The sequence below is a fragment of the Tachyglossus aculeatus genome, chromosome 14, assembly GCF_015852505.1.
Source record: "Tachyglossus aculeatus isolate mTacAcu1 chromosome 14, mTacAcu1.pri, whole genome shotgun sequence".
In the NCBI taxonomy this organism is placed as follows: domain Eukaryota; kingdom Metazoa; phylum Chordata; class Mammalia; order Monotremata; family Tachyglossidae; genus Tachyglossus; species Tachyglossus aculeatus.
Genome location: NC_052079.1, coordinates 19,170,820 through 19,188,552, shown reverse-complemented (window position 1 = coordinate 19,188,552; position 17,733 = coordinate 19,170,820). Strand labels below are relative to the sequence as shown.

The 17,733-nt window shown below is 43.8% G+C and overlaps 1 protein-coding gene and 1 non-coding gene across 2 annotated transcripts in view; one reads left to right on the top strand and one right to left on the bottom strand.

Moving 5' to 3' along the window:
• MYRFL (myelin regulatory factor like) overlaps nucleotides 1-17,733 on the bottom strand; it is a 77,544-nt gene that overhangs the window by 27,838 nt on the left and 31,973 nt on the right. Inside the window, exons 7-11 of the mRNA XM_038756632.1 lie at nucleotides 14,244-14,439; nucleotides 13,022-13,098; nucleotides 9,094-9,204; nucleotides 7,504-7,594; nucleotides 965-1,165 (exon numbers count right to left, since the gene is read on the bottom strand). Coding sequence (XP_038612560.1) covers nucleotides 965-1,165; nucleotides 7,504-7,594; nucleotides 9,094-9,204; nucleotides 13,022-13,098; nucleotides 14,244-14,439 — 676 coding nt within the window. The remainder of the gene's footprint in view (nucleotides 1-964; nucleotides 1,166-7,503; nucleotides 7,595-9,093; nucleotides 9,205-13,021; nucleotides 13,099-14,243; nucleotides 14,440-17,733) is intronic.
• On the top strand, nucleotides 6,143-6,280 carry LOC119937385. Its single transcript, XR_005454058.1, has one exon. It is a non-coding gene; the product is annotated as a small nucleolar RNA SNORA7 (small nucleolar RNA).

Here is a 17,733-nt window from a genome sequence, read left to right as displayed (position 1 = left end):
TGGGGGAGAGAGAGAGAGAGAGAGAGATGGCATGGAATAGAGGATAGAGCATGGTCCTGGGAGTCAGAAGTTCATGGTTTCTAATCCCATTTCCGCCACTTGTCTGCTCTGTGACCTTGGGCAAGTCATTTCCAGTGCTTAGAACAGTGCTTGGCACATAGTAAGTGCTTAACAAATACCATCATTATTATTATTATTTCACTTCTCTGGGCCTCAGTTACCTCAACTGTAAAATGAGGATTGAGACTGTGAGCCCCACGTGGGACAGAGACTATGACCAACCCAATTTACTTGTATCCAACCCAGCGCTTAGTACGGTGCCTGGAACATAGTAAGAGCTTAATAAATGCCATCATTATTATTAGCAAATAGCACAATTTTTATCTACTATAGAATCAGTGTGTTCCCCTAAACACAGACATACACACGCACACAGAGTCTGGGCATCTCCTTACACAAACCAACAGTCACCCTTTAAATGTGTTCAGTGTAATTAAACTTTCTCAGGTGTCAGGCTCTCCAACACCCAGCATGGTTGGTAGTAATAAGAACTGGGGTATTTGTTAAGCACTTACTGTGCCAAGTACTATACTGAGCGCTGGGGTAGAGAATCGAGATAATCGGATCACAGTCTAAGTAGGGGGGAGAGTAGCTGTTGAATCCCCATTATAGGGATGAGGAAATTGAGGCATGGAAAAGTTAAATGACTTGCCCATAGTCACACACCAGATAAGTATCAGAGCTGGAATTAGGACCCAATTCCCCTGGCTCATTCATTCATTCTTTCAGTCAGTTTTCTATATTTATTGAGCGCTTACTGTGTGCAGAGGACTGTATTGAGCACTTCGGAGAGTCCAATATAACAATATAATGGACACGTTCCCTGCCCACAATTCTAGAGGGGCTCCCAGGACTGCTTTCCTTCTGCTGGGCTGCGGTTGAAACCGACTTGGGGGGTTCTTACCTCTTGGATGTTCTCTTTGGCCCGACTATCAGAGGGATACAAGACAGCTCCCGACACTTTCACATTTCCAAGGACAACCAGTGCTTCATCCGGGGCCTCCGTGTTAATTCCCACTCGGCCGTGACAGACCAGGGATTCTGGACTGTGTCCCCGCTGCCATAACATATCACCGTCATTCTCAAATTGTCCAGGATTAGAGGCCTGAATTTGTGGAGGGTGATTTGGGGGAGCAAATGATACAGAAAGATAAATGGACAACGGTTTTATCTTTCAAACCAAAGAGAAGAAAACAGTATTCATTCACTCATCCAATCTTATTCATTGAGTGCTTGCTGTGTGCAAAGCACTGTACTAAGTGCTTGGGAGAGTACAACGTAACAACAAACAGACACATTCCTGCCCACAACGAGCTCGCAGTCTAGAGGCGGAGACTGACATTAATATAAGTAAATAAATAAATGTAAAGTTATCCTCATGTTGGAGGTATAAGATCAGTGTAATAGATACAAACGTATCAGATTCGTAGAAATCAATCCATCAATCAGTAGTATTTAATGAGAGCATCCTGTGTGCAGAGCACTATACTAAGCACTCAAGAAAGTGTAATAAGAGAAGATATCATTGCCCATGGGACCCATACATTCTAGCTTGGGATGATGGACGCAAAATAATTTACAAACAGGAAGAGGAGGAGATGGTGATCAAATAGTTGCATATACAGATTGCCCCAGATCTTCATCAGGCCAATCTGCCTTTCAACTTTTTATACTGACTTTTTATACTAAGCAGGAGTTTAAAAATTTCACAGTTCAGACAAAGGATTGTATCACGTCATGAGTAATGGTGGTATATTTAATTTGGGTGTGCCACAGAAAAATCCCACTCATTGATCTTGGAAGAACAGTAATATTTTCCGTTATAATGCCAATCTATAATAATAATAATAATTGTGGTATTTGTTAAGCTCTATGTGCCAAGCACTGTTCTAAATGCTGAGGTAGATATGAGCTAATGAGGTTGGACACAGTCCCTGTCTCAAGGGGGGCTCACAGTCTAAATAGGAGGGAGGACAGGCATTAAATCCCCATATTTATGCATATAAATATATATGTGTATATAAAACATCATTCGTAGTATTTTCTGAGTGATTACTGAGAGCAGAGCTCTGTACTGAGTGCTTGAAAAAGGTATCAACAGGGGCTGTTGGGATCCTCGTCGCTATGACGATAGAGCAGCATCCCTCCCGTGCAGCTGGACCCCAGGAATCAGGAGCAAGGGCAAAAGTGGGAGCCTCCTGTGGCCTTCACGGCCCAAAATGGTTGAGTATATATGTTTGTATGTATTTATTACTCTACTTATTTATTTATTTTATTTGTACATATTTATTCTATTTTGTTAATATTTTTTGTTCTCTATCTCCCCCTTCTAGACTGTGAGCCCACTGTTGGGTAGGGACTGTCTCTATATGTTGCCAACTTGTACTTCCCAAGCACTTAGTACAGTGCTCTGCACACAGTAAGCGCTCAATAAATACGACTGAATGAATGAAATGAATGAAAGTGGATCCAAATCTTGTACCTGTGTCGGGTGGCTATGGAAAAGGAGGCCATCTACAACCCATCTGCACATATTCTTGGCTTCACCAAGAGAACACGACGGGGGTACAATTCAGTGAAAACAACAGCGGAGCCAAGCAGCTGCTGGAGACCATGTCTGATCAACGCCAGGCATGCGTCAACGGCAGGAACTCTGCTGTGAAAATCAGTGGCCTGCCGGCAAATCAAGCAGCTGCTCTTACTGACATATTCTTTGATGCTAGACCATTGCAGAAGAAACATGGTGATTGGGGAACCATTCTTCAAGAAAAGATGTCCACAAAAAAAACAGAAGACTGCTCCATGAAGCATGGCCTAGTGGATAAGGCCTGGGATTATAAAAGGGCAGGGGTTCTAATCCTGGCTCCACCACATTAATGAATCATTAACAACGGCATTTATTAAGAACTTACTATGTGCAAAGCACTTTTCTAAGCACTGGATATCTGCTGTGTGACCTTGGGCAGTCATTGAACTTCTCTGTGCCTCAATTACCTCATATGTAAAACGGGGATAAGCGTGTGAGCCCCACGCTTGGACAGGGATCGGGTCCAACCTAACTTGTTTCTACTCCAGTGCTTGGGTAGGGACCATCTCTATGTGTTGCCAACTTGTACTTCCCATGCTCTTAGTACAGTGCTCTGCACACAGTAAGTGCTCAATAAATACGATTGAATGAATGAATAGTGCTTGGCTCATAGTAAGTGCTTAACAAGTACCATAATTATTATTATTATTATTACTCTCCCAAGTGCTTAGTACAGTGCTCAGCAGGCAGTAAGCATTCAATAAATATGATTGACTGACTGAGAAGGGACTGGGGTCAGAACACAAAAGGACCGATGAAACATTAAAACACAACAAAGACCAATACAAAAAATAAAAACCAAAATGAGCAGGGTGCTTTGGCCAGAGGAGCAGATTTTCAGGCTCCTCAGGGCCCAGAGCCCAAGGGCCCCCCTTAGCCATAGAAATCACTCCAGGAGTCACCAAGTTTCCCTGGATTTTGTGGCAGCCTCATTCTATGACTGTCTTTCCCAATTCATTGTAAGCACATTGTGAGCAAGGGAATGTCTCTTGTTCTTCTGTCAATCAGTAAATCAATTAGAGGTACTTAGGAACACGTCCTGTGTGAAGAGCAATGCATTAAGAGCTTGGGAAAGTACAATAAAAGAGAGTTGGTAGACACATTTCCTGCCCGTAAGGAGCTTCAGTCTACAGGGGAAGACAGACATAATAATAGGTTAGGGCTAGAAGAAACAGTAGAGTACAAGAATATTTACATACATCAGTACTTATGTTGTACTTTCCCAAGCTTTAAAAACAACAATAATGGTATCTGTTAAATGCCTACTATGTGCCAGGCACTGTTCTAAGCGCTGGGGTGGATAAAAGCAAATGCATTCATTCAATCATACTTATTGAGCGCTTACTCTACACAGTGTGCAGAGCACTGTACTAAGTGCTTGGGAAGTACAAGTTGGCAACATATAGAGACAGTCTAGAAATCAGGTTGGACACAGTCCCTGTCTCATGTGGGGCTCACAGTCTCATTCCCCATTTTACAGATGAGGTAACTGAGGCCCAGAGAAGTGAAGTGACATGCCCAAGGTCACACAGCGGACAAGCAGCAGAGTCGCATTACCTTTTGACCTTTTGACTCCCAGGACCGTGCTCTATCCAGTATGCCATGTTGCTCCTACTGCACACAGAGAAGTAGTGTGGCCTAGTGGGAGGAGCCCAGGCCTGGGAATCAGGGAACCTGGGTTTTAATCCCGGCTTCACCACCTGCCTGCTGTGTGGCCTTAGGCCAGTCATTTAGCCACTCTGGGCCTCAGTTTCCTCATCTGTAAAATCAAGATTAATTACCTGTTCGTCCTCCCGTTTAGGCGACGGGCTCCATGTGAGCCAGGGACTATGTCTGGCCTGATGGCTTATCATCTATCTACTCCAGTGTTTACTATAGGGTCTGGCACATAGTAAGCACTTAATAAATTCCATAATAATAATAATAATAAGTATTGTATTATTGTAGTATACCGTAGCATGACCAGAACACAAGGAATCTACTTTCCCTCCTCATATGAGCCGCCATATATATTTCCATATACACATTGGGTAGCCAATCAAAATGACATAAAGGCAGAATGTTCACCACCATATGCACATCTGTGCTCTCCTGAAAGCCCACCTCCTCCAATGGGCCTTCCCTGATTCATTCCCCAGCCCCTAGGTCTTCTTATAAAATCATCCGCTGTTGCTACCACTTTAGGTACATAATTATACCCTTTTTTGCCCAATACATAGGCTGGTACATTTGTTCAACAGCACATTCAACACTGCTTTTGATTACTCTGTAAATACTTTTGTGCCTGTCTTCCCCTATAGAGAATAAGCCCCTTGAAGGCAGGGATTGGGAATATGTTCATGTTAAGGGTTCATTACACTGCACTGCACCGGGGGGCTGCTCAATAGATTTTCTTGTATCCACCCCAGCTCTTAGTACAGTGCTTGGCACTTAGTAAGCGCTTAACAAATACCACAATTATTATTATTATCCCCCTCCCCCTCCTTCGTACATGATTTCAATAAACAGTAACACATAATTTGACAAAGACACCGGGTTTTAACTCAGACACTGCCCCAGTTCTATTAAAACTGTTTAATAGATTCCATGAAAGGGGTTCTTTTTACTCTCACTCGTTTAAAAAGAAATTGTACTCTAGGCTCGGTTGGATCGAAATGAACGGAGACTGGAAAAGAAACCCCTCAACATATATTATTTTCCCTTACCCCAAAGCATTACATTATTTTACTTATTCAAATAAAATTTACTCTGATTTATTTGTTCCTTTTCTTACCTTGGGGATCAGTAGAAAACTTCATCTGTTTCTTTACCCTAGACTCGTCCTTTATTCAACCCACACTTTCATGAAATCCTGATGGTTCTACCTTCACAACGTCTCTAGAATCTGCCCTTCCCTTGCCATCCAAGAGCTTAACATTTCCCGCCTTGATTACCGCCTCAGCCTCTTCGCTGACCTCCCTGTCTCCTGTTTCTTCCTTCTCCGGTTCCTGCCTCATTCCCTCCGCTACTTGGATCATTTTTCTGGAAAACCGTTCGGTCCATATCTCCCCATGCCTCAGAAACCTCCAGCGGTTGCCCATCCACCTCCGCAACAAATGGAAATCAGCTTTCTTTCTCCTACCTTACATTGCTGACCTCCGACTGCAACCGAATCTGCATGCTTCTCTCCTCAAACACCCAACTAGTCTACCACCATTTTGTCTATACTTCTGTCAACCCCTTGCCCAAGCCTTCCCTATGGCCTGGAATTCCCTTCCCCGCTACCTTCAAAACCCTCCTAAAATTACACTTCCTCCTTGAGGCCTTTCCTGACTAAGCCCTCAGTTTCCCTGTCTGCCCTCCCCTCTGTGTATCCTATGCACTTGGTTGGGTATCCCTTAAGCACTTTGACAGCCCCACAGTGCTTTTGTACATACCCTTACATTCCACTATTTCCCTTCTCTGTAAATTTAATGTCTATCTGGTTGGGAAAAGCACAGCATAGATACCCAAACTCCCCTCTCGGGGTTGTACCTGGAGAGTTTCCAGTACTCTAGCAGTCTCATTTACGGGAGGAAGAGTTAAGCAGAGACCTACCCATTCCATTCCTAGCTTGGCGAGTGGCTAGCGAGTGAAAGGCAATCTGCTACAGATCAAAACTCCCCTGTGCTGGGCAGCAGTGGAAACAGGAGAAAGTCAAGGGCGGAGACTCAAGTTTACTGCGTGGAAGGAGGTGATGGTCAAACACCTCCGGATTTTTCCAAAGAAAACTCTATGGATCCATTACCGGAACAGTTACAGATGGAGGTGGGGTGCTCTGGGAGAGATGTTACCATGGTGTTGCTATGGGTCGGAGACAACTCGAGACCATAAAACAAGATATCCGAAAATAAGTAACAACATGCTGCCTTCCCTCTGCATTGACTCTGAACTTGGCTGAGTCCAGCACTAGCCTGGCACATAGTAAGCACTTAACAAATACCATAATTATCATTATTCTTATTACTATCCCTTAAGCACTTGGATACTTACCTCAGCACTTATAGCTACCTCCCTATACTCTTCTATTTTCCCTACCCCTAATCTATTTTAATGTCTGTCTTCTCTGAAGACTGTGTAAGCACCTTGTGGGCAGGGAATGTGTCTATCAACTCTGCAGTATTGTGCTTTCCTAAGGGCTTAGTGTAGTGCTCGACCACAGTAAGCATTCAATAAATTCCACTGACATTGATTGACTGATTACACACACAAAAAGATGGACATGCACTTCATGATATATATATATATATATATATATATATATATATATATATACACACATATGTCTCACTCTACATATATGTCACCAATTTGTACTTCCCAAGTGCTTAGTACAGTGCTCTGCACACATTAAGTGCTCAATAAATACGACCGAATGAATAAGTGAATATGAGACAAGTAGGGGGAGATAAGTAAATATGTATATATGACACTGTAACAGTAAGATTAGAACAGAACTGTGCTTAGCAGTCACTTTGATGCATCCATCATCTTCAGATATAAATCAGTGGTATTTATTGAGCGCTTACTGTGTGGAGCGCTTAGTGTAACAAGTGCGTGGAAGAGTACAAACTCTGCCCACAGGGAGCTTGCAGTCTACAGAAGAAGTTGCCATTCACAGTCTATCATCATTCTATCATCATTCCTAACTTCCTCTTTTCTCCGTGCAACAGTCTCTAAAAAGCTCACCTGACCACCTTCACCCTAACTTGTAATAGGCCACCGGGAAGTCAACCTGAAATTCCAGCGACTCCCTTCAAGCTGGAAGTTCTACGCCAATCCTAGAGGCAAAACCAGGATGTAGGGGCAGGAGAAATCAAGAGATGGACCGTACCTACCCTCACAATGATCCTTTCGGAAATATGCGCAGACAGTAAGTAGCCCTGGTCTTGGTTTGCCGCATACAGTCCAATCACCAACATAAAGTATCTAATCGGGAAACCGCAGAAACGTCAGAGGAATTCAGAGAATGAACATTTGTCCCAGCCACAAGCCATTTAGCCTACCTCTGGACCTTGTTGTTTATCAGGGATGCATATGAATAGGTATTCATTATTATTATTATTATTATGGCATTTATTAAGCACTTATTATATGACAAGCACGGTTCGAAGTGCTGGGGTAGATACAAATCAATCCAGTTGTCCCACGTGGGGCTCACAGTCTTCATTCCCATTTAACAGAGGAGGTAACTGAGGCCCAGAGAAGTGAAGTGACTTGCCCAAAGTCACACAGCCGATAAGAGGCAGAGCTAGGATTAGAACTCATGACCTCTGACTCAAGCCCGGGCCCTTTCCACTAAGCCACGCTGCTTCTCAAGGCACTTCCATCCATGTCCCAAATCACCCTCTCCCGTAGACCATAGCAAGTTGATTCACCTGCTCTTTCCCAGCATTCTTCTTCTCACATTCCCAGACTGTTTTACAGTCACCCAAGCCAGAGAAATGCAAATGCCTCCCAGATGGAGCCCTCTCCCGGACCATCTGCTTGGAGTGGAGATGGCCAGTCACGACCCTTTCTGCTCTGGCCAAGGTCCAGCTTTCCAGTGAAAGAACATCATATGGCATAAAGCATCAAAAGACGGGAAGAGGGTCGGAGGTCATTGAGGCCAACCACCTGCTTCTTAAACCATATCTCAGGCAGGTGCTTATGATCCTCTGAAAGCTCCCCAGAACCAGGGACTTCAATGTACGTGATACTTTTTTTATGGTATTTGTTAGGCGCTTACTATGTGCCATGCACTATGCTAAGCGCTAGGGTAGATGCTAGCTAGTCAGGCTGGACACAGTCCACGTCCCACAAGGGGCTCACAGTCTTAATCTCCATTTTACAGATGAGAGAAATGAGGCCCAGAGAAGGGAAGTGACTTGCCCAAGGCCAAGGGAAAAGCTGTCCTTAACTGTTCCTGCTGCCCATCCAAACAATACTCTAATTCCCTCCCCTGAAGCCAGTGGTAAGGAATTAGGAAACTTGGGAAGGAGAAGCACTATGGCTTAGTGGATAAAGCAAGGGCCTAAGAGTTAGAGAACCTGGGTTCTAATCCCAGCTCTGCCACTTGTCTGCTGTGTGACCTTGGAAAGTTACTTAACTTCTCCGGGTTCAGTTGCCTCATCTATAAAATGGTGATTAAGACTGTGAGCCCCGTGTGGGACAGGGACTGTGTCCAACCTGATTACCTTAATGCTTGGTAAAGTGCCTGGCAATAATAAGTGCTTAATAAATACCATTTTTTTAAAAAAAGTGAAACCAGCCGAGTGAGCAAGAGAGCAGGAGCGCTAAACCACTGAGTGGAAAACCCATTAAAAAAATCCAGTTGAATTCTAACCAAAATGATGCCCGACCCTGGCCGCTTTCCTCACCTGGGTGTACAATGCAAGCTGGGACTGAGGGAGGGGTCAGGGCAAACCGAGCCCAAGGAGACACACTACCTCTGGTCAGGATTGGGTTTCCCTTTCTTCCTCATGTTGTTTGCCGTCGTCTCGCTGAAGTGTAGTCTCCCCAGGGTGACTTTGGTCACCTGGTTTCCTGGTAGTTCAATTCTGAAGAAGGCAAAAGACAAGCAATGGCATTTACTGAGTGCTTACGGTGTACATAACACTGTACTAAGCGCTTGGGAGAGTAGAGTAGAACAGAGTTGGTAGATACTTTTTCCTGCCCACAAGGCGTTTACGGCTAGAGCGGAAGAGACTATTCAGTCTGGGGCACAATTCTGTCCCATTATTTTGGGTCTACCATTTTCCTGCTTCCCAAGAGAATGTGTCTGTTTATAGGAGATATCCTGCCTAAAGGAGTCAGGAACATCAAACCCAAACAGACCTCTCATCTCCCACTTGACCCTCTGTCATAAGGAAAACAACAGTTGAGCATCTTTTTTTTTTTTTATAATGGTATTAAGCGCTTACTCTGTGCCAGGCACTGTACTAAATGCTGAGGTAGATACAAGCTAATCAGGTTGGAGCCAGTCCCTGGCCCACATGAGGCTCACGGTCTTAATCCCCCTTTTCCAGATGATGTAACTGAGGCAAAGAGGAAGTGAAGTGACTTGCCCGAGGTCACGCAACGGACGAGCGGCGGAGCCGGGATTAGAGCCCAGCTCCCTCTGACTCCTAGGCACCTGCTCTAACCATTAGGCCACTCTGCTTCTCGCCTTGAAAAAGGTGGTGGATCTTCTGAGAATGTGGCTGTCCCGTGCCCAGAGTCATTTAGCAGCGGCTAGTTGTTAAGACAGTCCAACCTCACGCTCCTCCCAAACCAGCAGAGATGCCAGCCCAAGCCAGAGTGATCTCCAGTTGGAAGCTTGTCTCTCCCATCTGCGCTGCTTCGGTACAGGGACTGTCTGCCATGTACCTTTTCTTACTTGGCGATCATTCAGGATTCTAAAAATGAAACTTAAGAAGCAGTCTCTATTTATAATCCCAGGGTGGAACCCGAATTCAGACGTTCACTCTGGAAATTAGGCTGTTGGGTAGATTTCAGATTCAGAATGAAAACCCGCGCCCCAAAATCCGTTGCCGGAAGCAAAATTCCTTCATGGGCGATGCCGCCAACCATTCTCAGCAGTAGATCATCTTGGACGGTGAAAACTGAGGAAGGGTTTTGCTGAGACCAAGAGCCTGGCTTGGAGCAGTGAAATTTAGCAAAAGTTGAATAAGCTGTTTGTCAGGCAATGACGAGATTTAAGGTCAGGCATCACCTAAAGGGGTAGACTGTTTTTGGAGGAGAGAACAGCGGACTGTGAGCCCGTTGTGGGCAGGGATTCCCTCTCTTTATTGCTGTATTGTACCTTCCGAGCACTCAATATAGTGCTCTGCACACAGTAAGCGCTCAATAAATAGGATTGAATAAATGAATGGATGAATGAACAAAATCCTCTTTAGTGCCATTCATGCTATTGCTCTGCACGGCTCAGGCATCCACTACAGAGCTCTACACATACTAGACACCCAGTACAGGATTCTGTACACAGTAGGCACCCAGCAAAGGGCTCTGTATATAGTAGGCATCCAGTAATAACAATAATAATAATAATTATGGTATTTGTTAAATGTTTACTATGCGCCAGGCATTGTACTAAGCACTGGGGTAGATACAAGATCATCAGGTTGGACAGAGTCCCTGTCCCACATGGGGCTCACAGCTTTAATCCCCATTTTACAGATGAGGTAACTGAGGCACAGAGAAGTGAAATGACTTGCCCAAGGTCACATAGAGGACATAATAATAATAATAATAATAATAATAATAATAATAATGGCATTTGTTAGGCACTTACTATGTGCCAGGCATTGTACTAAGCACTGGGGTGGATACAAGCAAATCAGGTTGGACAGAGTCCCTGCCCCACGTGGGCTCGCGGTCTCAATCCCCCTTTGGCAGATGAGGTAACTGAGGCCCAGGAGAAGTGAAGTGGCTTGCCCAAGATCACACAGCAGACAAGTAGTGGAGCCAGGATTAGAACCCATGACCTTCTGACACAAAGGCCCGGGCTCTATCCACTAAGCCATGCTGCTTCTGACATGTGGCAGAGCCAGAATTAGAACTCAGGTCCTTTGGCTCCTAGGCCCAAGCTTTTTCCATGAGGCCACTCTGCTTCTCCGAGATAGAAGCAGGTATGGCAAGAGAGAGGGCAACGGAGTGTAAAGGTGAGATGCGGCCCCACATCCGGGCGGTTCAGTGCCAGACTTTCAATTCTAATAATAATAATCACCACTGTGGTATTCGTTAAGCACTTAGTATGTTCCAGGCACTGTACTGAATGCAGGGGTACATATGAGGTGATTAAGTTGGACACAGTCCCTGCCCCATACGGGGCTCACAGTCTTAATCTCCATTTTACAGGTGGGGGAAGTGAAGTGACTTACCCAAGGTCACGCAGCAGATGCAAGTGGCGGGGCCGGGATTAAAATCTAACTCCTTCTGACTCCTTTAGCCACTAAACTTTGCAAGCAACTGCCAATTTAATCAGCTGAATCCAACCAAGCAGGAGCAATGAACTGTTGCTGCAATGGAGGCCGCTTCTGCCTCAGAGCGGGAATTTATGAGGGATCGGGGATTGAGAAAGCCAGGAGGGTCTGGCAGCCTCAACGGAAGAGGAACGAAACAAGAATCCCAGCCAGGCACCAGGATCTGTTCCTCAACAACGTTTGGCCACGGCTCGGTCTGTGGACACCGGAACGTTTAGGCTGCCTTAGGCCTTTCAGATCAACCATCCAACCCTCCGACCCCCTCTCCTACCATCTCCAATTCATGGGGACAAAGGGAAAGGCAGGAAAGTTACTGAGGAAGTGGGCAAAAAAAAAAAAGAGGGGGGAAAAACCCAAGGAGAATATGGTGAGGAGAGGAAGAGGAAGAAGGAAGTGACAACAGACTGAGGGAGAGAGAGAGAAAAGTGGGGAGGGAGAGTGTAGGGAGAAGAGGAAGGAAGAAAAAAATGAAGGGAGGAAAACTAGGGTGGGGGATTGGAAAATTGGGAAGGAGACGAGGCAGCTGGAAAGTTTTTTTGTGGAGGGGGTAGTCCCCTCTCTCGGCACTGGCCTCTGTGAGCTTGCTGTGGGTAGGGAATGTGTCCGTTTATTTTTGTATTGTTATAATAATAATAATTACGGTATTTGTTAAACTCTTACTATGTGCCAGGCACTGTTCTAAGCACTGGGGTAGATACAAGGTAATTGGGTTGGACACAGCCCCTGTCCTAAACAGGGCTCACAGTCTTAATCCCCATTCTACAGATGTGGGAACTGAGGCATAGAGAGGTGAAGTGACTTGCCCAAAGTCACACAACAGACAAGAGGCGGAGTCAGGATTAGAACCCACTGTATTCTCCCAAGCGCTTAGTATAGTGCTCTGCATGTAGTTAGTGCTCAATAAATACAAATGACTGGCTGGCCCACTATCTCCTTCTGCTCGCTTTCCCACTCAGTGTCTCTCTTGTCCAGCACGTTCACTGCAGCGCTCTTACAGTGGCTCACTGCAATTGCCCATTATTTAAGATTTTGCAGCAATTTATTCTGTCCTTCTGGATTCTATGGGACTCTGAGTTTCCCCTGTATTCTTTGGGACTCCTTTGAGTTCCCCTACAGGAGTTCTTTAGGTATCCTGCTCTCATCCAATCTTTTCATATGCCTTGCTCACTGGACTCGTGTTGCTTTACCGCCGGCAACACAACTGCTCAAGCACTTAGTCCAGTGCTCTGCACTCAGTAAGCGCACAATAAATATGATTGAATGAATGAACGAACTGCAGCGGTGTCACCTTTACCACAACCTTCCCCTCCTCTCTTTCAGTCACCGATGAAATGCACGCGCTATTCTGGAGACCGCACTCGAAGAGCACTAGGGAAAGAAATTTGTTTCTTACTTGACAGGTTGAAATATCTTTTTGCTTCGATCTGACTGGGACTGTTCAATGGTGATGATTTGATTGGTGGCTTCTACCTGCATGGAACCCAAACATGGTTAAAGTCATGAAATCAGATTAAATCTCCCTCTGCCCTTTCCTCTCCATCCAACTGCTATTTTACTGATGCAAGCATTTATCCTATCTGGCCTCGACTACTGCATCGGCCTTAATTTCCCCGCACCTTCTACGTCGCTCTTGCACTTTGATCTGCCCTCTTGAAGTGCTTAATGTTCACCCAACTCTCAACCCCACAGCACTTATGTACATACCCATGGATTACTGATTTATTTTAAAGTCTGTCTCCCCACCTAGACTGTAAGCCACTTATGGCCAGGGAACTGTCTTGAATCCTGCTGCATTATAACCTCTCAAGTACAATGTTCTGCATACTGTAAGCAGAGCCGATTGACTGATTATTAAGTTTTCAAATTAAGTTTAAATGAAATATCTCCCAAGTGACTTTGCAGGTTAATAGAAGTGTGAAATACTATTCCTAGAAATTGCAGGCCTACCTTAAACCCTATATCTACAACAATCAATCAGTCAATGGCATTTATTAAGCACATACCTTTTGGGAGAATATAATACAGTAGGGTTGGTAGACATGATTCCTACCCTCAAGGAGCTTACGGTCTGGTGGATTGTAACCCAATTGTCTTGTATCTACCCCAGTGCTTAGAACAGTGCCTGGCACATAGTAAGCACTTTTAACAAATACTATTACTATTATTATTATTATTATTATTATTATGTTAGCCTTTCTTAGCTTTGTCAATAGACCTTACCAAGGCCTTTCAAATCTTTAAGACTCCTTAACCTTTAGTTCCAAAATAACCTAATGAAGACAAGAAGCAGCGTGGCATAGTGGATGGAACACGGGCTTAGGAGTCAGAAGGACTTGGGTTCTAATCCTGGCTCCACTATGTGTCTACTGTGTGATCTTGGGCAAGTTACTTAACTTCTCTGTGCTTCAGTTACCCATTTTGTAAAATGGGTGTTTTGACTGTGAGCCCTTTGTGGGACAGGGATTGGATCCAAGCGGATTAGCTTGTATCTAACCCAGCACTTCATACAGCGCCTAGTGCATAGTAAGCAGTTAACTGATACCATAAAAAAAGTCAGTAACAAGAGCTGAGGATAATTGGGATAAACAAGCCCCCCTAGAAAAGCAAGACTTTACCTTAACTCCAAACGCTTTCAAGTAAAACGTTTCAATAGGCTTCAAACCCATTTGGGTTTCAACGTATCTTGGATTCCCAAAAACCTGAACGTGAACCGTGATTTGAAAATGGTTCTTCTTTTGGCAAACGAAAGCCTCATCTGCTGCTGAAAAATTAAATCCTTTGTCTGTGACAACACAGTATCCTACATCAGGCCTACGGAAAGAGGAATCGAAGAAAACGGATCTAAAAAACGTATTTCCCATTTTGTTTCGTTCATTGCCAGATGTAAAAAAATTAAGAAAACCTATTATGCAAACTGTCCTAAGCAATATTTAGCAAAGCTACATTTAACCATGGAACTAGCATATCAAATCACAGCTGGCACAAGAACATGTGCTTGCTTTTTCTTTTCTGGAAGATAAGAAATGAAACTCTTGCCAAATGGAAAAGCTATTTACTGCAATTTTCATCCCCCTCTGTGCAGCTCCAATCCAACACAATGGAGCGCAGAAGGCTATAAGTCAAGAAGTCAGAGTATAATTTGGGATGGGCTAATGAACCAGGAAATAGCTCCTTCCATCTAAAAAGGATTCTCCTTGATTTCAACAAACACCCAGGAGTCAGATCTTAAGAAATCACTTTAGAAGAAAGACCATTCTGCATATTGGCATGCAAATGAAAAAGCTCCGTCTTCACAATACAAGATCTTGATGAGGAACTTCAACATTGATTGATTAGCTTTTCCAGAGTCTACTGCATGAATGCAAAGCTTTTCAAAGAAACCTTTATCCGCCAATTATCCAATTGGCATTTACTGACTCCTGTATATATGTATTTATGTTTGTATGTATTTATTACTCTCTTTATTTATTTTATTTGTACATATTTATTCTATTTATTTTATTTTGTTAATACGTTTTGTTTTGTTCTCTGTCTCCCCTTTCTAGACTGTGAGCCCACTGTTGGGTAGGGACTGTCTCTATATGTTGCCAACTTGTACTTCCCAAGCGCTTAGTACAGTGCTCTGCACACAGTAAGCGCTCAATAAATACGATTGAATGAATGAATCGTATAAGGAATCGTATAAGGAAGGAATCGTCCAAGGAATCATATAAAATGTAGCGGAGAGCATACAAGAAGAAGATTGCAAAACGTTTCCCAAAGGGTTTTTTTTTTTTCCATGCACTCAAAGGAAATAAATTCATCACACTCCGGGGAGAGTCCTTTTAATAATTCTCTCACTGGAAACTCCTCCTTTAAAGAGTAGCTCCTTTAAATCGATCATAAACTTCCTTCCTTCCTCTCCCCCTCGTCCCCATCTCCATCCCCCCATCTTACCTCCTTCCCTTCCCCACAACACCTGTATATATGTATATATGTTTGTACATATTTATTACTCTATTTATTTATTTTACTTGTACATAGCTATTCTATTTATTTTATTTTGTTAGTATGTTTTGTTTTGTTCTCTGTCTCCCCCATCTAGACTGTGAGCCCACTGTTGGGTAGGGACTGTCTCTATATGTTGCCAACTTGTACTTCCCAAGCGCTTAGTACAGTGCTCTGCACACAGTAAGCGCTCAATAAATACGATTGAATGAATGAATCGTATAAGGAATCGTATAAGGAAGGAATCGTCCAAGGAATCATATAAAATGTAGCGGAGAGCATACAAGAAGAAGATTGCAAAACGTTTCCCAAAGGGTTTTTTTTTTTTTCCATGCACTCAAAGGAAATAAATTCATCACACTCCGGGGAGAGTCCTTTTAATAATTCTCTCACTGGAAACTCCTCCTTTAAAGAGTAGCTCCTTTAAATCGATCACAAACTTCCTTCCTACCTTCCTTCCTTCCTCTCCCCCTCGTCCCCGTCTCCATCCCCCCATCTTACCTCCTTCCCTTCCCCACAGCATCTGTATATATGCATATATGTTTGTACATATTTATTACTCTATTTATTTATTTATTTTACTTGTACACAGCTATTCTATTTATTTTATTTTATTAGTATGTTTGGTTTTGTTCTCTGTCACCCTCTTAGACTGTGAGCCCACTGTTGGGTAGGGACTGTCTCTATATGTTGCCAATTTGTACTTCCCAAGTGCTTAGTACAGTGCTCTGCACATAGTAAGCGCTCAATAAATACGATTGATGATGATGATAAACTGATCTAGGTAGGGCTCACGTTTGTGATTTATGGTGGGTGCTGAATTAACACATAGTGTGGATGTTGTGATGCAGCATGACACAAAAGCAACGTGGTATAGCGGATAGAGCAGGAGCCTGGACGTCAGAAGGTCATGGGTTCTAATCCCCCCTCCACCTCTTGTCTGCTGTGTGATCTTGGGCAAGCCACTTCACTTCTCTGTTCCTCAGTTGCCTCATCTGTAAAATGGGGATTGAATCTGTGAGCCCCACTTAGGATAGGGACCGTGTCCAACCCGATTTACTTGTATCCACCCCAGTGCTTAATCGAGTGCCTGGCACATAGTAAGCACTTAGCAAATGCCACAATTATTAATATTATTATTAAAATGGGAACCGTCTCTCATTTTAAATTAGAGCTTAGAAATGGAAAGTTTTAATATTTCCGGAGGAGGAGGTAAAGGGGAGAATGTCTCCACACCAAATGGCCTCAAAGCTTTTCAAGTTACTAATTGACTCGTTAAAACCCCTTGTTGGATCATTCAAAAGAAGCTGCCGGCCAGTTGAAAAAAAATTCCCCCAGTGCCTGGTTTCATAAGGATCCCCTGTCTTTTCCCACCAAGAATCTCACCTAGCCTGAGTCCGGAATTATCTGTTCCTCATTTAGACTGAGAGACCATGTGGTAATGGACAACCCAACATTTAGAAGTAGAAATAGTATCGATTAAATGCTTACTAAATCCTGGAAGAGAATACATAGGTGGATAAAATTAGACTGTGAGCCTGTTGAGGGCAGGGATTGTCTCTCTATATGTTCATGGATTGTACTTTCCAAGTGCTTACTACAGTGTTCTGCACACAGTAAGGGCTCGATAAATGAATGAATGAATAAGATATGGTCTCTGTCCCTCAGGGAGCATACAGTCTAGCTGTGTGCGGCACATAGTAAGTTCTTAATAAATACCACTATTATTATACTATATTATTATTTATAGGAAGCAGCGTGGCCAAGCAGAAAAAGGCCCAGCCTGGGAGTCAGAGGACTTGGGTTCTAATCCTGGCTCTGCCACTTGCTTGCTTGTCACATTTCCTCTGCGCCTCAGTTTCCTCAACTATAAAATAGGGATTTAATCCCTGTTCTCCCTCCTACTTTGACTATCAGCCCCACCTGCCTTCTCAAAGATCACAGATGATCTTCTTCTTGCTAAATCCAATGATCTCAATTCCATCCTAATCCTCCTCAGCCTCTCAGAGGTGGAACAGGGAGTAGAGCCCAGATCTCCTGAATCCCAGGCTGGTGTGCTGTCTGCTAGGCCACACTGCTTCTTTCCCTTCTAGCAGTATGGTCCAGTGGATAGAGCAT